Here is a 24,589-nt window from a genome sequence, read left to right on the forward strand (position 1 = left end):
CTTGACAAAGATTTGTTTCTATGTTTGGAAGCCGGTAAGTGCCACCCCTCAAAGAAACTGACTTTGATTGTTGAAGGCCGCACGTTTACCTATAGTTGCATTATGCGTCTCTTTACCACATCATATGTACACGTTGTTACCACTACATTGCTAATTCGTATTTATTGCATCATGATCCAAAATAGTCACATCTGTTATTTAAACAGCGATATGAGACGTTTATATTTTCTGACGTCATACACGCGAAGCAATGCATGTGGCTTTTAAATTTGATACATGTTTTTTTTAGCTTTTTAGGGAAATATTTTGTTTTGAGATTGTGACACTATGATGACTGATGTACCCATATTGTGACTATTTTACCTATTATGACTGTTTTATTCAAACATCGTGGTAAATATAAAAGAATTTGATGCGACTGTCATACAAGTGAGATTTAATGAGACTGTCGTACAAAGTGAGAGGTTTAGCGGTATCAAACCAGGTTCAATTCACCATTTTCTACATAAGAAAATGCCTGTTTCAAGTTAGGAGTATGACAGTTGTTCTCCATTCGTATGATGTGTTTGAGCTTTTGATTTTGCCATTTGATTAAGACTCATATCTAGAAATTAACAGTAAGGGTCGGTTAAACTAAAACTTTACGACTGTCATATAAGTGAGATTTGATGAGGCTGTCGTACAAAGTGAGAGGTTTAGCGTTATAAAACCAGGTTTAATCCACCATTTTCTACATTTGAAAATGCCTGTACCAAGTCAGGAACATGACAGTTGTTGTCCATCCGTTTTTGATTTGTTTTGTCATTTGACTTTGCCATGTGATTAGGGACTTTCCAATTTTGATTTTCTTCTGAGTTCAGTATTTATGTGATTTTACTTTTTATCTCTCTTTTTTATGTTACGTTCATGAAGTCGATGAACGAAATTACGAAAAGTTACAAAGAACTACTTCAAAGGAGTTGAATGAAAATATATTTACATTGCATTATTTGTATATCATTTTCATGTAGGTATATTGTTAATAAATTATAACAGTTAAACCACTTTAAAACTGCAAAATTGAACCCCCTTACCTAAAAGGGTAACCTTTAACTCTATGATCTATTTATCTTGAATGAACAATATATTTAAACAGACATGCTTTCAGATCATCTTAGCAATGGTCCGTTGTCGTCGTCGCCGTCGTCAGTTAACTTTTACTAAAAACTTCTTCTCTGAAACTACTGGGCCAAATATAACCAAATTTGGCCACAATCAAAACTAGGGTACAATGTATCTATTTTGAAAAAATGTGTCCGATGACCCGGCATACTAACCAAAATGACCGTCATGGCTAAAAATAGAACACAGGGGTAAAATGTAAATTTTGGCTTATATCTCTCAAAGCAGAGCATTGCGAGCAAATCTGACACTGATCAAATTGTTAATCAGATCAAGACAATAACAATCAAAACCAAGGAGTAAACAAAGACTTATAAAACCAAAGGACATTTACATCAACAGTTATAAAAAATAAATAAGAAACAACACGAACTCCACCAAAAAACGGGAGTAAAATCAGGTGTTTCCTGCACCGTATACGGCACCCGTCGTGTTATTTCTTTGTTCAGTTCGATAATGATGGATGGTTATTATGACTTAGGAAGAATATCAGATATGTCAATTAAAGAGTCCAGCATGGCAGTGATATCCTCTTCGGTGTATTCTTTCTTTGACTCTGTATGATTTTTCACAAAGTTAGCTGAATTTCAGATATCTAGTGCCCTTTTTGTTAAAGAAACATAAGCTGACGAGTTCTTTTAGTCGGGCTTTAAGTTTAGTATGTGGAATAGTGGTATAAAGAGTTGAAAAATCAAAGGTTTTAATTTTGGTACAATGTTTTAATGATTGAGATTGTAAATTCACCAATAACTCTTTTTTTTATTTTTCAGTATCTATCTGTCAAGATCTATCTGCCCTGAAATTTTCAGACAAATCGGACAACCTGTTGTTGGGTTGCTACCCCTGGATTGTCTATTTTAAGGAAATTTTGCAATGTTTGGTTGATATCTTGATTAATATATTATAGATACCGATAGACTGTAAACAGCAATAATGTTCAGCAAAGTAAGATCTAAAAATAAGTCCAATGACCAAAATAGTCAATTGACCCCTTGAGGAATTATTTTTCATTATAGTAAACTTTTAATAATTTTTCTTATTTTCTTAATATTACAAAAATCTTCTCCTCTGAAACTACTCAAACAAATTTAACCAAACTTGGTCACAATCATCATTAGGGTATCTAGTTTTAAAACATTTGTGTAATCTTTTACAACAGTTAAATCCTCTAAAACAACTAAGACAAATGTAACCAAACCAAATCCACAATCATTTTATTTAGGTAATCTAGTTTTAAAGAAATGTTCGATGACCCTGCCTGCAAGCCAACCAATATTGCAGACATTGCTAAAAATAGAAAAAAAGGGATAAAATGCAGTTTTTAGCTTATTAATCTGAAACTAAAGCAAAAGTATAACGGTTGCATTAATTTATGCATCAATTGTAAATTAGAATATCAGGTGAGCGACAAAGGCTCCTTGGAGCTTCTAGTTACCATTGAAAATTGGATCCCATACCCTAATATTTAAAAACTGTATAACTTATAATAGTAATACCATATCGAATATTTAGTTGATAGATTATTTTATCCTCTTAGGTAAAACATATCAGTTTATAATAACATTTCCATCACTGTTATTAGTACAACTGCTACGTTGCGTATATTGAATGCAAAACATATTTCTAGAAAGTTTTTTGTTGTACTTTTTCTCCGTCATTGTATGTTGACCCCTATTCCTCTCCATATTATGGAAAATTAAACCTACCCTAATAGGTCAACATTTTAATTTATGATAGAATTTACACCGTTGAAACTAATTACATGTATTATGCTACAACGAGTATTTTTATAAAAAGCTTATGTTTAAAAAAAAAGTATAGCATTTTTTCTTAGCAAAGATCCCTATTTCACAGAAAAGTAAAACCCATACTGTTATGGGTAAACTGTATAATTTATGATACATTTACACCACTTAACGAAATACACAGCACAGCAGCATTAGGTATCATGAAAGATAAAATGCTAAGTAGTTTTTTAATAAAAATAAATCTATTGAAGTTCGTTTTCAAAATCTACCACAATTCACTGCTCTTTGAAACATTCCCCATTTCCATTCTCAATTTTAAAACAAACAGCGTGCAACGAAAGTATACATTCTTCCTGTGTGAATATATGATAACTATAAAGAGTCCTGAATGCATTTATATGTCCTGGGCAGTTTTCTTATTGATACATGATCAATGAATTTTAATAACATATCTAATTTGGGGTTACTTCGTCCATTCACTCAGAGTATATACTGGTCATCTTACGTTTCCAAAACTACTAAATTATTTGTACTTTTAATTATAATTTTTAAAAATAAAAAAACTGATTCATTTTATTTAAGGATATTCGCTTGTCATGTTTTGGAATTTTTGAAAGATTTTCGGATTCCTCTGGTTTAAACAATTTGAATGTGTTTTAAAAATTTGCCCACTAACCCCCATCTTTCTTTTTATAAATCTTTTTCATTTATAATTATTAGCCATCTGTAATAGTCTTATAAATTGTTGGGTTTTTTTTAAAGATTTTGAGAATTGAATTTATAAATGATAAAGTTATGAAAAATCAAGATGGTACATGTTCCCGCCAAAACTTCTATGGCTTATATCTAGAAAACAAGCACACGGACCTACATTTTTGTTTCGCTCTTTTTGTTTATTAATCTCCTATCAATATAAACTATTGTTATGAAAAGCTTGTTATTTTGAAATTGAGTAGCAAACTCCCTTAAAAGACTAATTTGACAGGTCATTGCCTACTAAACCACCAAATAGATAGTTCCGGGTAAAAAATATCGATGAATTTATTCGGCAGATAAATGTGTTTGATTATATTCATTGACAATGTTTTACATACTTTATGGTGACACTATATTCGATTCTTGGGAGATTGAATCTCATTTCCAACACATTTGATGTTCGGTTAAAATAGATAAGATTTATTGTAGTTTATTCTGTATGCTTAAATGAATTACACGTCTGTACATAGTTTGGCGTCACACAAAACTTATTTGAACACGTCGGGTTTTAAAATAGTGAATAAGTTACATTCCTAACAATGATACAAATGATTGCACAAATGATGCGGCATGGCCGTAAATTGCCTGCCCTGTAAGTGGAGGCAGGCCGCCGAGCGGAAAATGTTTGGACCCATTTTATGCAGAAAATTATATTTTTTTCGGGCAATTATCCTGTCACGATGTAGTGTACCTTTGAAGAATCCACCACTTGTTAGAGTTTTGTTACATTTCAATAAATAAGCGCCTGAAATATATTGAATACAGTTATAAACTAGAGTTAAATTAGGTGTGCCGGTAAAGTAAGATTTTTGTTACGCTTTATCCTGCTTTATGACTCTTCACAAAATATTTTTACTTAGTTTTAGGGAAACTGACAACTTGCGAACTTTAATTAAAAGTCCCCTCTGAAGTTGAGCTTTTTTTGAGTGGTTTATCCTGCTTTTTTTTTGGCTGTTACAATCGAGCTATAATTTTAACTTCGTTTCACAGGCACAGTTTTCAAATTTAAAATGAAAATGCACACGTAATAACTAATCAATTTAATTATGAATTTTAAAGTATTTTAACGAAACCCTGTTTGTTCAAACTGAAAGTTTCATTCGGTTAAGCTTTGTCAAATGCTAAAGCGATTTGTATATGCCCAGATGAATCCCATCTCCTTAGCACTTCTAACTTTAAATGGATTCTGCGACACATGTAGAGGTATATACAATATATACAAATTCTAGAATCACTATCAATGAATGGAAAATAAACGACCAAAAAATGGAAGGCCGAAATTGTCTTATAATGTTTATTTTCATTATATGATGCGCAGTTGTTTTTATATGCAAACAAGTTTATATTTTGTCAAGTTGACATTGTATATTCTTACGTTATGTTCATTTATCCTTATATGATGTGCACATATACGTTCAAATATATTTATATGCAGTCCAAATATACGTATATAATATACAAAGATACTTATATAATGTGCAAAGATGTGGCTGTGTCATTATGGTATGTGCTTTAACACTATAATTGTTATGATGCGGTTTGGTTTACTTTATTATATAATGTCAAACGTATTCAAAGCGACTGTGCACTGAACATCTTGAGTACAAATATTTAATATACAAGAGGTATTCTGTGTTTTGTATAACTCTTTGTACAAGAGAGAGCTTTAGCGTTATATTTATTCCCTCATTTTTATTCAATGCCTTGTCTTAATAAGATATTCAAAGAATATAGCAATTTGATGCAAATTGATATCTCAAATATTGGAAAAAAGATACAATGCAAAGTTTGTTTATGTATATGTTTGGGTTTTTCTTTTTAACATATAATTTGACATAGAAAATGAATTAAGACAGGATAGTATCAACCAAATAATTAATCATCATTTTCAATTTTCAAGTCTCAGCTTGAATACTAAAATACAAATTAGTTTATAAATTAAAACTAAACATTGAATATTGAAAACGAAATATTTCATTATTCATTAATGCATTTCGATAACCGAAAATTAAATAATGAACGTACTTCAACAAAGTCAATTTGAATCCTTATTTGTAATAAAAATAAGGTGATTATTTTTTTTACAAAAGACCCTCATATAGTTTCGTTTGTTTAAATAATATTACAACAGAGTCAATCTTCATATTCAAACGATCAATTTAACAAAATCCTCTTTACTAAAACTGCAAAACCAAATGCAAGAAAACTTATGTCTAAAGGCATGATGATTTGGAGACCCCTTTCAATAATTACTATTTACTATTAATAGGTTGCCTATAACGGTCATAGTAGCAAACAAATTGCGTATGATTTTAATGAGAACTGTCCAATATGAATCTTTTGAACAAAAAATAATTCAGCAAGCGTAACGTAACGTCTTGAAAAGCTTGTTTGCTAAGGTGATGACCTACAACTTGATAATTTTAATATAATAATCTTTGCATTTTAAATATACTAGAACACAACCGCGAAATCGCGGGCAGTTTAGAGAATATGTCAACAATCTTGATATCTATATCATTAACGAGAAGCTTAATACAAAAAAATTATGATAAAAGAGATCATTTTTCATTTCCTATCGTTAATTATCCTTTTTTATATGGTGACGTTCCCTTGTCATCATCTTATGGTGTTTATATATCCCAACTTGTACGATTCGCTCGTTTATAAAACAACGTATTAAATGTTTATGTAAGAAATTTATGTATTACTGAAATATGATTACACCAGGGTTTTCGATATCTAGTCAAAACATTTACTAAATTGTATCATTGGTATAAGGAAATAATTCGTAGATATAACTCAACATGCAAACATCTTATACGATCAGGTATTTCACATCCAATCTTCTATGGTAGTATTCTTTACAAAGCACAAAAATGTCAGTACTCACCTCAAAAGCTAACAAAAACTTTAAACAGACTTATTAAGAAGGGATATAGTTACGATACTGTTGTCAGGTCATTAAAGATTGCATATGTTGGCTTTAAATTGATTCACTTATAGGGTCTTTGCATCGGCATTAAACACATTTATTATAAAACCAGTTGTAGGCATGAAACGGGTTATGTTCTTCTCGTATATTTCATGATGATATAATACTAAACCTCTAACAGGAAGGACTGTGCCTGATATTCATATGAGACAGACATAATCTTTCAATCATTTTAATTGAGGTCTAGAGCTGGCAAGTCAGTTAACTGCTAGTAGTCTGTTGTTTTTATATATTATTGTCATTATGTTTATTTTCTTTTGTTTCATATTCTGACATCAGACTCGGACTTCTCTTGAACTGAATTTTACTGTGCGTATTAGTGCGTTTGTTTTTTCTACATTGGCTAGAGGTATAGGGGGAGGGTTGATATCTAAAAAAAAAATGTTTAACCCCGCCACAATTTTGCGCCTGTCCCAAGTCAGGGGCCTCTGGCCTTTATTAGTCTTGTATGATTTTTAATTTTAGTTTCTTATGTAGATTTCTGAGTTAAGTATGACGTCCATTATGACTAAACTAGTATACATATTTGTTTAAGGGCAAGCTCTATGCTTTATACAATTCGAAAATTAATTTCCAATATAGAGCGGGTAGTTTTTGAAATGGCTTTTATTCTTTTGACTTTGATAATAAATAATTGTAGGCAGGAAATTAACTCTAAATAATGTCAATACAAGCTCTTCTTTGATTGATAATAAAATCATTCTACTTACTCTTACTAAGCGCAAATGTAAAGTCATATGTATATTCTGCTCCTGATGGGAGGTCATAATATCCTTCAACATAAACAGAAACTATCAATTTAGTTTCTATTGAATTGAGAGCTTTTAGAATAGGGAATGTTGTATTTATTGTGCTCATGTAAGACGATTTGTTTTTGCATGTAAAACTGTCAGAATTAGTATTTGATATATCTTCCAATGATGAACCAGGCTACAATAAAAAAAAAAACACTTTTATTAAATTATGAAGAGTATAAAGGTTTAATATAACATCAGTTGGGATAAAATGAGATATTTTAGCAAGATATAAATAAACTCATCATAGATACCAGGATTGAAATTTTATATTAACACCAGACGCCGGTTCGTCTACAAAAGACTTACCAAGTAACGCTCGAATAAAAAAAAATTAAATGCCAAATAAACATTGAAGACCGAGTATTCCAAAAAGTTTTGCTAAATACAGCTAAGGTAATCTGTTCCTAAGGTAGAAAAGTCTGAGTATTTCAAAAATTTAAAGTTAACAGTTAATCTATAATTATGTACATATATTGATAACTCAAGTCAACACAGAAGTGCTGACTACTGGGCTGGTGAAACCCTCGGGGAAATAAATCTGCACCAGCAGTGGCATCGACCCAGTGGTTGTTAATAAACTCATCATAGATACCAGGATTGAAGTTTTAGACCTGATTTATGCAACTTGTTTTAATTTTGTTTACTGATTAAAAAACGTTCAACTGAATATTTTTATAGTTTATGATATTACAAACATAAATAGCGTATGATTGTTTTCAGAAGGGTGTGGTTTAAATGTGTATCGTTTTATTTCAAATATTATTGGTAGGTTGACCAGTGTTAAAAAAAGGCCACTTGTTTACGAGTTTGGAGATAACAGAGTAAAACACGGGTTAATTAATTTGCAAATAATAGGAAAATCTATTATATTTCATATTGATCATGATTATAAACGTAAGTTTTCGTGGTCACAATTTTCTTAATTTCGTGTTTTACAGTGTACATTGTACCATTATCATGATTATAGGTACATTTTATACGGGGAATCTTTAACATGAAAAATAAAATCATTCGGCTCTTGTTATAATGTTGGTGCTGGTAGAAATTATAATAGTTATTATAATATAGTTTTGATGTTCAATATTATATTACGAAAGCGGAAAATATTTAAGGAATTTTAGACTGATACCAGAAATTTATTACATTTTCATAAAATGCAAAATCATGTGTATCATCCAAAGATTTGTATTCTTCTTTGAGATATATATTTAACGTTCACGTACAGTTATCACAAAAAGAATAATTGAAACATTTTAAATATTTAAAGTTAAAAATCTAACACATAACATACTCCTCAAAACAAAAATAAACTAAATTTAATTTTTCAAACAAATAATTCAATAATAAAACAATCAAAATTGTGAAATGTATTGGATGCCTATTATTTTAGTTCGTGATTTTAAACTGGAAGCAGCAATATAATAATCGGCACAAGATAACTCGTGGTGAAACAATTCCAAAATGTTGACTTTATATGAGTTTTTAATTGCTAATTTCTCAGATACGAATTACATAAGATACACGAAATGTGTAACATATCCAAAAACGCTTCATAGCTTTCAAATATATGCCACTGTCCGCCCAACTTCTACATTGAAAACATCATCCTTAAAGTCAGCGAAAAAACAACAAAAAATGGGGAAAACATTTAACAGAAAAACTAGAGGTCTGATTTTCTTAGAAACATAATTGTGTCCTGTAGAATGAATTTATGTCCTGAATACAAATAATGCTGCAGATGCAAAAGTGATATTTCAAAATACCCAAAGTTGGGCACATATGTCACTGTAAGAAGTGTTATTTGGAAACGCGTCTAATACAAGTAGATACTCTAAAAATGAAATCTCCAACGATCTCCAAAAAGAGCAAATATCAAAAGACGACCTGCAAATCTTCCTAATATGAACAAACTTCCAGCAAGGTGAAAACTTCCTAGCATTCAAACAGTAGAAGGAGTTATCCGGATGCGATATGCACCTCAAATGCAAGTAAAAACTCCGAAAAATAAAAAGTTCCACTATCTAACAAAGAGCAAAAATTAATACAAATCAGAACCCTGATGACATGCACACCTTTTATATATGTACGAACAGCCAGCAAAATGAACTCTTTCTAGCATTCAAACCTAAGGAGGATCTGGAATAACTATATGTCCCTAATGTGATTGGCGAAAGGCATGACAGACGCACGGACGTACAGGAAGGGGTAAACAATGCCCTCTCCCAAATTTAAGATTTTTTTATAGGCTCAAAAAGAATCTGGTTTGGTTTAACATGTTTGGGATAAGTGTGTATGAGACAACCTAGGAAATAACTGTTCGAAACAGTAATCGTTGGTTAAGATAATTCCTAACCTAATAATATACCAGGTATGGGGGAAATCGTAAAAGAGATAAGAAGAAATAAAATAAAACACTGAGTACTATGACAAGAAATAGACAGACAATGTATTAAGTTGGTTTATATTTTCAAAAAAGAGTTTAAACTTGGATGTTTAAATATTTAATATAAACAAGAGTGCACACGCTGAAATGTCTCGCCTTCTATACTAATCATTGATATTATGTTGATAGTCCTAAGTATAAAGCTAAGCTTTAATACAACTGTCACATAAACTTAACATTAACCAAGATAACTAAACAAAGACCAATGAACCTTGAAAATGAGGTCAAGGTCAAATGAACCATGCCAGGCAGACATGTACAGCTAACAATGTTTCTATACAACACATATAGTTGACCTATTACTTATAGTTTAAGAAAAATAGACCAAAACACAAAAACTTAACACTGTGCAATGAACCGTGAAAATGAGCTCAGGGTCAAATAAAACCTGCGCGACTGACATAAAGATCATAAAATATTTCCATACACCAAATATAGATGACCTAAGGCATATAGTATTAGATAAAAAGACCAAAACTCAAAAACTTAACTTTGACCACTGAACCATAAAAATGAGGTCAAGGTCACATGACATCTGCCCGCTAGATAGGTACACCTTACAACCATTCCATACAACAAATATAGTAGACCTATTGCATATAGTATTAGAAAAACAGACCAAAACACAAAAATTTACCTATAACCACTGAACCATGAAAATGAGGTCAAGGTCAGATGACACCTGCCAGTTGGACATGTACACCTTACAGTCCTTCCATGCACTGAATAAACTAGCCCTATTGCTTGTAGTATCTGAGATAAGGACTTGACCACCAATACTTTACCTTGTTCACTGATCCATGAAATGAGGTCGAGGTCAAGTGAAAACTGTCTGACAGACATGAGGACCTTTCAAGGTACGCACATATCAAATATAGTTATCCTATTACTTATAATAAGAGAGAATTCAACATTACAAAAATCTTAACTTTTTTTTCAAGTGGTCACTGAACCATGAAAATGAGGTCAAGGACATTGGACATGTGACTGACGGAAACTTCGTAAAATGAGGCATCTATATACAAAGTATGAAGCATCCAGGTCTTTCACCTTCTGAAATATAAAGCTTTTAAGAAGTAAGCAAACACCGCCGCCTCCGCCGCCGCCGGATCACTATCCCTATGTCGAGCTTTCTGCAACAAAAGTTGCAGGCTCGACAAAAAAGAGATGTGGTATGATTGCCAATGAGACAACTGTTGATAAGAGACCAAAATGACACAGACATTAACAACTATAGGTCACCGTACGGCCTTCAACAATGAGCAAAGCCCATACCGCATAGTCAGTTATAAAAGGCCACGATAAGACAATGTAAAACATTTCAAACGAGAAAACTAACGGCCTTATTTATATAAAAAAAAATGAACGAGAAACAAATATGTAACACATAAACAAACGACAACCACTGAATTACAGGCTCCTGACTTGAGACAGGCACATACTCAAATAATTTGGCGGGGTTAAACATGGTAGCGGGATCCCAACCCTCCCCTTACCTGGGACAGTGGTATAACAGTACAACATAAGAAAGAATATGCATATGTCAGAAACGGTTTTTAACTAAAATGACGTACTACCCCTTCCTTATTTTACTTTGCTACTTTCTAAGAATTCAATCTACCCGTTACCCAACTAGACATGTGGAGCCGGATCTGCTTACTCTTATCCTATTACTTATAATAAGAGGAAATTCAACATTACAAAAAATCTTAACTTTTTTTTCAAGTGGTCACTGAACCATGAAAATGATTATTCTTTCTTACTTATTCTTTAAATTTCTATGTTGTGTTATGTGTACTATCGTTTTTCTGTTTGTCTTTTTCAATTTTAGCCATGGCGTTGTCAGTTTATTTTCGATTTATGAGTTTGACTGTCCCTCGCTGGTATCTTTCGTCCCTCTTTTAAATACATATATATCCCAGGTATAGTTTTGTTTAGGTGATATGAATTTCAGAACCGTTAGTTTTCTTCCCAAAAGAAGTGTGGGTTGTGAAACAACCGTATTTACAAAATCCAACCTTAAAATATATCAGTGTGTAAAAAAAAGGCAAAACAACATACCACGGTCGTCCAAACAAATTTGAGCGTAGCTGACATACAGCCACAGTGAGCAGAAAAATTATATACTTTGTCACGGGTTAATTCCGAACCAGGAATCCAACTCATGAAATGTTTTTCATAACTTGACAACGAATCTGCAAGATGTCTGCCTACAAAAAGAACAAATGTTCAGTCAAGTAGCCTGATTACAGGTTCCAAACTGAAATTGCTCAGCAAACATACCGTGAACCGTAAAAAGTAAAAATAAATTGACATCTAAGAATGAACATTTATTTATTTTAAGTAAACACTTTTTTCTCAAGATATATTTATCAATTGTTTTACTGTATTCAAGGAATGACTGTAATATTATTTGCTGTCTATGACGAAATAACATCAAAAATGTGGTGCACACAGTAACGCGCGAAGCGGGTTATTTTAAAGTGTGCACCACATTTTTTATGTTATTTTGAATAATTCTAAATTCCATTTTAAACCCTGGAAAAACGTTGATAACGTCACGGTCACATGACAAAATTTGTTTATAAGCTGATAAACAACACAACGTCAGCCAATGAGAAGACGTGTTACATCCAAAATTAAATTATAAGTATATTGTACACCACATATTTACCGTTTAAATAATATAAAGTCTGGAGTGTTTTCCAACATTTTTGACCAAACTATGTAAATTCGTTATGCCCGCGTCACACTGTCCCGATTTTTATATACGATGGACACCCGAATGCGAAAATTGTAAGTTCGTACGAAGTTGGTCCCGATCTCGTTAAAATACCCAAAAGTGACCGAAGCAAATACGATGAATAAAGTCTATACGAGGGTGCCGAAAGTATATACGATAGCAAAAGATGGACAAATGAAGGTTAACCGAAGACGGTATTTAAGCTTCATATCTCAGCCGAAGCCTACAATATGGATCACGAAGGCTACACGATGGATTACGATGATGGCGCGATGGTCATACGATGTCTAAAAGACATCGTGTACAGCTTACGATGCATTTAAATTATATGCCGAAGGCATCACGCGTTTTAAATTGTTGAATCAATATTGAATATACATTATATTGTACATTTAATTTTTGGTTTAATCATAAGACGGAAGACCGTGGGTATTTCCAGTTACTTAATAATTTGGTTGATTTCTAAAAAAATAGTTTATGTATCAAATATGCGTATTCAATTTACCATTTTCTGCATGTGTCATATACAAATATAGTGTCCATATTTGTCCCCAATATGTTACATACGAGGGGATGCCACGCTCGGCATTGCCTTGTTTGAACTGTAAAATGTGTGCACTAGTCTAAATAATCACCCATACTTATGCCCATGTTTACTGATATATCTTAAAGGTAAGGTAATGGGTTCGTTGATCCCTTTTATTCAAAAGGAAATGAAGGATGTTGGGAAAGCAACAAATGCGGCAAAATATGACATATACATGTAGAAAACAAAATGTTTATGGAGTAAACATTCGTGTGACAACAACTCAGACGATACATAAAAAATCAGAAAAATGAAGAAAAAGTTGGTTTCCCTATATACGTGTACCTGCAGTGTTGGTATACGAGGCGCGTTTATGATTTTTATAATGTTATTTGATATGAAAAATTGACAAAAAAAAAAATTATTTGTAAAAGTAAATAATGAGTCTGTAATACCTGCTCTTCTTGTTCCATTTGAATTAATAGAAACTGTCGCCTTTCTTGTTCTCATAGAATCAATGTCCATGTTTTGTGAACATCTTTCTTAACTGTCGTATTAGACTGACCAGTGCACATCGCGCATGGCACTTTAAATGTATTTAAGCGCGAAAATACACTTACATTTAGCTGGATTTATTGCCGTCGTAGTTCCATCTTGTCACCTTCGTACTTTTATTCGATGGCATCACGACGGGATTGCGAGGTCTTCACGAAGTCGTGTTGCCATCGTAAGACCTTCGGTTATATTCGTGATTCATTCGTGTAGACATCGTAATGTCAAAACTGCCCGATGGAAACGATGGAAACACGAATGCAATACAATGTTCAAAGATGCATTCCCGGTGACATTACGATGGTGAGGATGGTGATACGAACTCAATACGAACCCTAAACATCGGACGCACCTTCGGGGATTTTTTAACATGTTAAAAAATTTAGAACCCTTCCCGAAGTTGTCCCCGAAGGCTAGAAAAAGTGGCCGATGGTTCTACGATGGTTACATTTGTAAAAATGGCACTACGAATAGCCTGATCTGGATACGATCAGTCCCGATTTTGAAAATTTCCATAATCGTGTTGCCATCAGCGTAAAAATCGGGACAGTGTGACGCGGGCATTACGGTACCAAAAACTTACAAAATGATATTTACTTTAGCTGATAGTGCTTTGGGTGTATTTACATGTATGCATATCCCAAGTAAGTGTCTTATATTAATCTAAGACAAATCTGATAAAATTAATAAACAAGAATGTGTCCAAAGTACACGGATGCCCCACTCGCACTATCCTTTTCCATGTTCCATGGACCGTGAAATTGGGTAATAATCTAATTTGGCATTAAAATAAGAAAGATTATACTATAGGGAACATATGTACTAAGTTTCAAGTTGATTGGACTTCACTTTTATCAAAAACTACCTTGACCAAAAACTTTAACCTGAAATTCCCACTTTCATTTTCTATGTTCAGTTGACCGTGAAATTGGGGTCAAAAGTCTAATTTGGCTTTAAAATTAGAAAGATCATATCATCAGCAACAAGTGTACTAAGTTTCAAGTTGATTGGTCTTCAGCTTCATCAAAAACTACCTTGACCAAAAACTTTAACCTGAAACTCCAACTTTCATTTTCTATGTTCAGTGGACCGTGAAATTGGGGTCAAAAGTCTAATTTGGCTTTAAAATTAGAAAGATCATATCATAAGCAACAAGTGTATTAAGTTTTAAGTTGATTGGACTTCAGCTTCATCAAAAACTACCTTGACCAAAAACTTTAACCTGAACGGACGGACGCACGCACGCACAGACGGACGGACGAACGAACGAACGGAGCCACAGACCAGAAAACATAATGCCCCTCTACTATCGTAGGTGGGGCATAAAAATGATGCTGGTGAATGAGATAGTTCCATCTGTACTTCTCTAAACTAGAGGCATTTTCAAACTTGAGAATTGTGAGACAAAATTTATCACAATTTTGAAGACAATTTAAAGACCCATAGATGTTTTTTTTTAAGTTTAATTAGTTGCCATCACATTAATTGGAATCTGTACTTTTTTCTTTTCTTTAAAGGGGAACTAGCTACAAGAAATATATATATATAAATGAGTCTAAATTGAAAACTGCGTTCAAACCTATGCTTGCGTTGGATAAAAACCGCAATTTTTATACATGTGCATGTAAAACAAATTTTGTTGTAGAAGGGTCTAAATACAACACAAACAACATTTTCCAAAGATTAAAAAAGTGAAGAAGTATATTTAAACAACACGCATTTGACTAACAGGTCGAACAACTAGTGTTCTTTAACCCTGCTGTATTTAGACCCTTCTACAACGAAATTTGTTTTACATGCACAAGTATAAAAATTGCGGTTTTTATCCAACGCAATCATAGGTTTGAACGTAGTTTTCAATTTAGACTCGTTTATATTTTTTCGTTTGGGCTTGTATCATATTTTCCCTCCGGTTTATATATCTACAACGAAATTTGTTTTATATGTACACATGGAAAAAAGTATTGCAACACCTTGATTTTTTAAAACTTGAAAAATCAGTCTCTTTTTTTGGATGATTATAATAAAATATTTGTATAATATTTATTGAAACATAGTTTATGATAACATTGGCACTTCAACGAACAAAAAATGTTTGAAAAAAATGATTTATATAACCACAATTTTAATAACAAAATGAAGTGTCTTTTTTGTACAAAAAATGCATTTTACAATTTTTACTGTAGTCGAATTTTACAATGTCAGACATTTCAAAATTAATCTTCAGATGACTGTTCACATCATGGTTGATCGTTATACGCCAAAGAATTAGTACTTTGTGCGCAGCCTCCATTCAAACGGATAATCGCATCTTAGCGTCTGCTGATTCCTGCCATAAATCGATCAATTTGTTGCTAAGGTAGCAACAACCATTTCTGAATAAGAACATTCTTAATTTCATGATGTGTATGAACTGGGGTTTCCTTTTTGCACTTTACACCCAATAGTGTCACATATATGCGCGATATGGTTCAAATCCGGGCTACGATCGGGCCAAGGAAGATGAACCGAATTCCATTGGAACAATGGATCTTCCTCAAAGATGCTAATTTCCAACTTTGGCGAGCTCTGCACTACATTGGATACGGAAAACTGTGTGTCTGTTCGTAAGCAAAGGTCTCCGAAATGGTCTTATCGCACGATAACCAGTAGCGATGAGTCGATCTCGAACAATTCTTGCTAAAAGGCTCCTGTATGCCCACAACTCTCTGTTTAGGATTGTATTGTATGCAATGGGTTTCCTTCTGACCAACCTTCATTATGCTTGATTTTCCCTAGCAAATGGTATAGGGGGTCTTCTTGATCTCGGAAGGTCTTTGACATCGTTTATTGCCTGTTTGTTATTCTCAAAACGACTTATAGTGGAATAGTGATGACCAACAATACGTGCGGTTGTTACAGCGACATTCCTGTTGCTCTCATGCTGAAAATCTGCCATCTTGTTGCAGTTAAGAGTTGTCGAGGACCCATTACAAGGTGTCAATCACATAACTTTAAAAACTTGGTTATTTAAAGTGTTGAAAACAATGAGGATAAAAACATCTGTTTTGCCGTTTACGGGTACAGTAGCTGTATGTGCAAATAAGAACTTATCGAGTCGACATTTATTAATTAAACTCATGTGATATTTAAATAATGTTTAACTAGTTCTATTTTAACAAATTATATCACAAAAAAATAAAGAGTGTTTTTTTTAATTTCAATTTCAATTTGGTGTTGCAATACTTTTTTCCATGTGTATCACTATATATATAAATATTATTGTTTTTTTTAAATCATTTATGAAAGCTAAATAGTGAAATAACTATTCGCTTTCAGCAGCCAGTATGGTTCAATTTTGTCAAAATAAGATAAGAAACATCGATGACGAATTATTCACTCGCAAGTGAATCATTTGACCCATTTGAATCCAGATACATGTGAACTTCAATTTTACCCCTTAGCTAGAGATGGGTAACACATTGATTGTATGTGTTATTTAAATGAAAAGACTGTCAACATTGAAAGTAAAACAAAGGAAAATTATTTAACTGACTGATTCAATCCACAAGAACATAATTCTTAAACAGGTAAAAACGATGATAACCATGAATTTTAATCTTCAATATGAAACTTATCAGATCTAGAAAAATTCAATAGCACGAGTTCGCTTAATCTATTTATATCTATATGTAGGTGCACATCGCTAATATGGTTATCAAATGACTTTGGGGGTCAAATCGATGGTTAATTACTAAAAAAAAAACCACGAGAAACGAAGCTACATTTTATCAGGCATATGTCCCGTTAGTTGTTTATTTAGACTTTTAATAGTTTGGATAAATGTTTTACATGGTTATAAATCAAATATGAGAATATGACTTATCGGTAAACATAAGGATGCCAGCTAGTGCCCCTTTAACAATGAGTCAATTTATGAATAATGATAACATGGATATATTTCTGATCCACATTTCCTTCAATTGAAATGGCTGTATTATGTTTGTAGTTATTAATATAACAGGTACATTAATTAGCGATATAATGAAATTTGACATTTACGTAGAACCGCTTATGGATATCATAGACATAATAGATGTAACTGTTATACTTTCTGAAATATAGCGTATATAAAGTGTATAAACAATCATAGACTATTATGATCAAAAACATATGAGAATGTGGAGCAAAGGCAATTAAAAAAGAAGATATTTTGAAAATTTTCACATGCATACTTCACATGTTCTTACTCTATTTGCAGGGCATTTAATTTGCTTGTAAATGGAAAAAATCAATTTTATTTGCATGTTCTAATTGAATGCACAACTTCTCACAAAATCAATAAGATGAGTCATTAACGTAACTAACTGACACTTTAACAAATAACCGCCTCGGTGGTGTAATGGTTAGCGTGCTCGCCTCGAGTGCGGTAGGTCGTGGGTTCGACCCTCGGCCGGGTCACACCAAAGACTTGAAAATTGGTATTTGCTGCTTCTCCACCAAGCACGCGGCATTAAGGAGTTAGAGCAAAGACTGGTCGGCCCGGAGTCAGAATAATGTGTCCGGGTAAGGTGACATGTCTTCCTGCGAACTGTTACCTTGTGAGCTAGCACGTTAAAAATCCGGCTTAGCGTGTCGGTCTAGTACAAAGCGGGGTTAATATTCATTTATCATTATCATGTTCTCGTCCTGAATATGCATCTGACTTGCCACTGGACGTTAAACAACCATCCATCCATCCATCTTTAACAAATATAGTGGAAGATAAACAGTTGTTCCATTTGTTGAATTGGGTGTATCTTAACTACCTATAATACGTTTCATTTAAGTCGAATACGAATAAATAAACTGGTACTATTTTCAACTTTTTCATCAGTAATTAATTTGCTTAAAATTTATATACATACTTGGAAGCGGAGACTGTAGATTATATGTTGCGGATTCTGATGAATGCAAACAAGTCCACGTTCCATTTTTAGAATTTTCTATTGTCAGATTCATAGAGACAATTTTTGAAGTCTCGTTTACAGCTAATGTGTAACCAGTAGCCGAATCGCAGGTCGCTGCAGAACCGGGTTCGGGGGGATAGCAAGATCCAACAGTTGCACGTGCAGGATTGGTAATTGATACCGTATGTACTATAGAATCGAGAGAACATTCTAGAGTCCACTGTTCATTCTCCCAGGGAACATTTCTGGGACCTAGAGTTAGTAAACCTAAAATCAGAAATAATATAATAAAATGTGCAAATTGCATAACTTCACGCTAATCACACTTCAGGTAAATAAAACAGCATCAACATAGATTGTTTCAAATATAGATAAAGCAATTAAAAGTGTGTATTATATACTAGTCAACAAAAGAAACGATACACGACCTTTTTTGGAATTCAAGATAAAGTTTTCATTATATACGACCAATATTACAAATGGTAATACCGAATGACCACGGAACAATAAATCCGTTTACAAAAAATAATGTTTTACTTCCATGACGTCGGATTGGGCGAAATTACTTTTTTGGACAAAAATAACAAAAAACGACAAATCTAAAATCAGAAGTTCCAACTAATGATGCCAACTTTTCATTTAAAGGTAAAGACAATATTAGCCATTCATTTGTTTTTCTAAAATTATACAGTTTCTTCGTTTATCTGTAAAGCAAAATTCGGCCCCATAAGAAATCTGTAAAATGTATACACTATCTTTTCATTTACCATATACAGTATATGAAAAGTGAAATTCAAATACACGGTACCAAACTTAAAACTAATTTGAAAGGTTCCAAATTTACAGTGTGGTGTTTTGATATCTATAGCATTTTGCTCCAGTTGGAAAAGTTTTAGGGAAAGTTACTCCTTCGTGAATTAATGACAAGTACAAAGAGTTGGGACGAGCCTCTTCCGGAACTTATGCGTGATAAATGGGAACACTGGAAAGATTCTTTACAAGGACTACATCAGTTGTCAATTCCACGCTCTTATGCAACTTTCTCATGGGGAGACATGAGTCAAAGAGAAGTATACGTTTATTGTGATGCATCAGAGAAAGCAATCGCTGCTGTTGCCTTTCTTAAAGCTACAGACTCAGAAGGTGAGGTTCACGTTGGATATATCATGGGCAAGGCTAAGGTTGCACCATTGCACGGACATAGTATTCCCAGATTGGAACTTTGTGCCGCCGTGTTGGCAGTTCAGATATCTGAAACCGTGTCTACTGAGCTCGATATTGATATAAATTTGTTTCGTTTCTTCATTGATAGCAAAGTGGTGCTTGGTTACATTCACAATACTACAAGGAGGTTATATATGTATGGTACGAACCGTGTGTCAAGAATAAGGAAGTTGCCAAAACCCAACCAGTGGTCATACTTACCTACTGAATTAAATCCAGCAGATGCAGCTACCAGATCCGTTCCGTCAGATAAACTACAAGACAGTATGTGGTTAAATGGTCCACCAACGCTAAATGAATCATCAAAGGATTTAGTTGATACCGACTTTCCGTTATTGAACACATGAAGGACAAAGAAATTCCACCAAACGTACAAGTTATGAAAACAGGTCTACAGGAGAGTACGTCATACGCTTGCACTTACTCATCGTATTGAGAGGTTCTCTGTTTGGAAAATTCTAGTTAATACGTTCAGACGTTTGAAAATCTTTGCTAAGACATTTCAGAAAGACAAAACCGATGATTTATCAACATCATACAACGCTACCGAAAACTTTATTATAAGCAATATCCAGAGCGAAGTGTTTTCGATAGAAATTAATTGCCTTAGGAACAAATTACCCTTACCGAAGACTAGCCGAATTCGAAACTTGAATCCGTTCATAGATGATATTGGAATGTTGGGTTAAGGTGGTCGAATTAGTAGAGCAGACATTGATTACAAACTAAAACATTCTCTTATTATTCCAGGAAATAACCATATCGCTATTCTATTGATCCGTCATTATCACAGTGAGGTTAAGCATCAAGGCCGTCCCTTTACGGCAGGAGCACTCAGAGATGCTGGTTTCTGGATAGTTTGTGAGAAAAGATTAATCTCGTCGTTGCTACACAAGTGCGTTATTTGCCGTAAGTTACGTTAGTTCGGCCGATTGGTGCAGATATAGAGCCGAATTGCTCACTTGATGAGGAAAGCATGAAACGTTGCATAGTAGTTCTTGGTTATATACTCTTTAATTTCAGCTATGGACCCACTCTGTAAAATCCAATATGGCTGCCATTTTCAAGATGGCGGAAAAACGGTATAAATATTAAGATTGTCCTAAAGATATTCTATATAATTTTGGAAATTAAAGTAATGATTCTTTAAAAATGGACTTCATGTTCTTGAATTTGTTATCAATTAATTTAAAAATTAAAAAAAAAGGTTATTTCAATAACACATACATTTGCAAATATGGCTGCATATACAAAAACAAATAGTGAAATTCAAATGTTAATCAATATGTTACATGTCATTGTAATTGTTCTTTAAACGCTTTCAGTTTTAATGGTTGGAATGAAATAGGTTGAAACGAGTCGATTGAACATTTATATAGGTCGGTTAAATGTGGTGGAATAGTAGGTGACTCATCCCAAATTTGAGGCAGTGCCGAGGGCACCTTGTCTCGTGTCTCTTCAATGTCACGTCATACGTCACTTATCGCGTTTTCAGCTGCGGTACCCACTACATCGTCAAATTATTCTATGTAATCAATAGGTGTACCTTTCTTCAGGCGGATTAGACGATTGCCATAATTTAAAATGGTTTAGGGGTAACTATTTCCTTTTCCAACTATGTGCGAAACCAATTCGCAACTATTCAGCGAGCATGGTCCGCACTTTTATTAGTTTTAATGGTAACAGTCATTTTTTAGTTGGGCGGAACGTGATGGTTCGTTTTATGCAAACTTGCTGAGTTGAAATCTCGTTTCCGCTGATAACAAATGCCGCATTTATCACCTTATTGTTGATGGTAATTGTGGGAGTACTCAGGTTTATCATTACGCCCAGTGTGCCCGAAATATCTAGCCTAAGTATAACATCGTCTGTTAATGGCTCTTTGCACACATCCCATTGTATGTTTATAGATATCGGAAGATGTGGTGTGAGTGCCAATGAGACAACTCTCCATCCAAATAACCGTTTATAAAAGTAAACCATTATATGTGAATGTACGGCCTTCAATACGGAGCCTTGGCTCACACCGAACAATAAGCTATAAAGGGCCCCAAAATTACTAGTGTAAAACCATTCAAACTGGAAAACCAACGGTCTAATCTATCAATGTCAAGAGTCGTTCTTTATAATCTTCCCAATAGCGTTACGTTCTCAAAATCTCCATTTTCTGCCGGAATTAATTTCTCATTTAATAATGTAATCATTGCAACTGTGTCCACAATCATGCTCACATTCTGGTCATGTATAGTACCTCGTACTGCTAAGCTCTTTCAAATGGTTCGTCTGCTGACAATATCGGACGAGGCCGTGGGCCTCTGTTCGATTTTGTGATGAGGTGATGTTTTATGGCCAAAAGACTTTGAAATCGTGCGTTGGCATACTGGCCCGACCATTTGCTGTTTAAAAACTCCTTTGTTGGGGTTACACTTTGATTTGCTCTGTATCCTGGTGAAGGTGACCGTTGTCAGAAATGACCGGGATTTCTGGTGTTTGTCCGTGGAGGTGCTAACCGTTTTCTTTAGGGACTATATGATCTCTAGCTCAGTGGGGGTGTTGCTGATCGATAAGCATACATTTTTAAAGCTTGGGTGTATTTCTAATTGACGATCTACCGCGATTGTATTGCTCAGGAGATCTTCCACGTGTATATTGATCAGGTGATCTTCCATTGAACTGGTGATCTTCCATGATTATTTGATCAGAGTCCGAGGTTATATTGATCGGCCAATCCACGGTTATGCTGATTAATTGAAAGCATAACATCAGCTAGTTTTGTGACAATTTGTGTGAGGTTACGCACCTCATTATCCAAAGAACTGCTCATATTTCCTTTATCGGTCGGTTATACTGCGCCTTCAGCAAAGTAGACTTGTCGATGGTCATAATTGGCACAGGTTTTCAATTGTTTTAAAGCCTTGTTGAATGTTTCTGGGTTCCTCTCTATTACATGCCTTGAAGAATCTTTGTATTTACATCTTTGGAGGAATGCTTCGGTTCCAATCTGGTTTGATCGTCTTTCTTGCTGAAGCGCTGCTCTAAATGAATGCTTGTTTTAAGGCCTTGGAATCCTCATCTGTGTTTACCTTGCGAACGTACTCAAAGCCAACATCGGCCTGGCAATCTGGGGCCGACACATTTTTCCTGCTTTCCCATTGTAATCTACCGGCAGTTCGTTCAAATTGGTAAATGCACGCCTTCCAATTCAAGGATCCTCTTCAATTTAGTTTTTGCATTTTTTGGAGCTGTGAGACTTCGGCTCCAGTTCCTTGCACCAATATTTTCTTGCCATCGGGTATATTCTCTCTCCAATGAGGAGTCTGAAGAAGAGCTGTTGCTACACTCTATTGGTTTCCTCTGCCCTTTCCTAGATCGGTCCGTGAAGTCAGCTTGCTGTTATGGGAAGCCTGTTAGAGCTCCAGTAGCTGACGAGGTTGTCATAATTGGAGTGATAAATGTGGGGTTTGCCATTGACTCGACGGGGATGATACCGTAAGTAGGCACTGCATTCAGCATTGGAAAAACTTGATAGAATTCACTTGCAGTCAACTGTTTCTGTAATGGTATGCTGCTCTGAACCAAATATTATTGACTCAAAGTAGATGGTAAGTGTGCGTAAGAAGACACATCAGCCTTTTGCTGGTATCCTGAATAGTACTAGAAGTTTATAGAATTTTCTTAAATGAAGATTGTTGTTGAACAATTTGAACTGTCTTATGCAGGGCAAAGGGACCTGACATAGGACTTTTGACTTAAGGTGAAGACACCTTCAACAGAGTTGGCGCGGTTGATAGTTCATGCGAACTACAAATGGGGGAAGACCCTAGGCATGGATTTTGTTGTGTACTTTTGATAAACTTGTGTTGTACTGGCTAAGGTCAAATTTTGGCTAAGATGATGTGTCCATTGCAGGAATTTTAACTTCTTTATTTTGATTGTCCACTAATTCATTTACAACAGATGCCAAGTGTTGGAAGGTACCCTGCTGTTCAAATGCAATTTTGAATTAAACTGTGTCTCCTACCTCAGTTGTTGTCAGTCTGTCCATCCGTCTCACCACAACATTGAATATCTTATTGGTCTGACCATCAATTCCACCAAGCAATTACCACTAGCCTTGTGGTCTATCCTGTCTTCAGACTGCTGAAGTTGCTGATATATTGTTCCCATCTGTTCGTTGTTAATATTCATTGCCTCTTTCTGTTCAGCTTGAACCGTAATGACATATTTTATCAATTAGCGATTCGCTCTGTTTTATATTGCGGTAAATCTCAGCTGTTCTTTGCGCATTAGATTTTCTATATGCTAAAATTCTTGGTACAATTGTTTAATAGTTATTTCTGAGCTGTCCTCTGTTAAAGCGTCTTCAGCTGTGGGTTTCTCCATGTCCCCATGTGATTCAGTTTCTGCCATTTCAATGTTCTTGTCCTTGTCCTCAATTCCTGCCATTTCACTGATACTAGTATGTGTTTAAATGATTCTCAATTCACATTATAATATCTCAAATTGCAAATTATTGCGGCCAAAGAAATAACAGAGGCACTGAATAATATCTTAATGCAGATCAATCCAAAATCACAGCTTTTATGTGTGACCCAAGACAACAAATAGTGCAGCTTTTAATGAAAGCTACTACTGCTGTTTTTTATGAAAGCTACTAGTTTGTGTATGAAATGACAAGCAAGGCAAAATCAAAAGGGACAGAACTTGGACAGATAC

General features: G+C 34.2%; 1 protein-coding gene across 2 annotated transcripts in view; it reads right to left on the bottom strand.

The window, feature by feature from the left end:
- The window catches only part of LOC139524486 (uncharacterized), a 44,316-nt gene that overhangs the window by 4,278 nt on the left and 15,449 nt on the right, over positions 1–24,589 (bottom strand). For both annotated transcript variants that reach the window (XM_071319278.1, XM_071319279.1), the window contains exons 3-5: positions 18,608–18,916; positions 11,962–12,110; positions 7,371–7,590 (exon numbers count right to left, since the gene is read on the bottom strand). In XM_071319278.1, the coding sequence (XP_071175379.1) occupies positions 7,371–7,590; positions 11,962–12,110; positions 18,608–18,916 (678 nt within the window). The remainder of the gene's footprint in view (positions 1–7,370; positions 7,591–11,961; positions 12,111–18,607; positions 18,917–24,589) is intronic.

The sequence above is a fragment of the Mytilus edulis genome, chromosome 5 (genome assembly GCF_963676685.1).
Source record: "Mytilus edulis chromosome 5, xbMytEdul2.2, whole genome shotgun sequence".
In the NCBI taxonomy this organism is placed as follows: domain Eukaryota; kingdom Metazoa; phylum Mollusca; class Bivalvia; order Mytilida; family Mytilidae; genus Mytilus; species Mytilus edulis.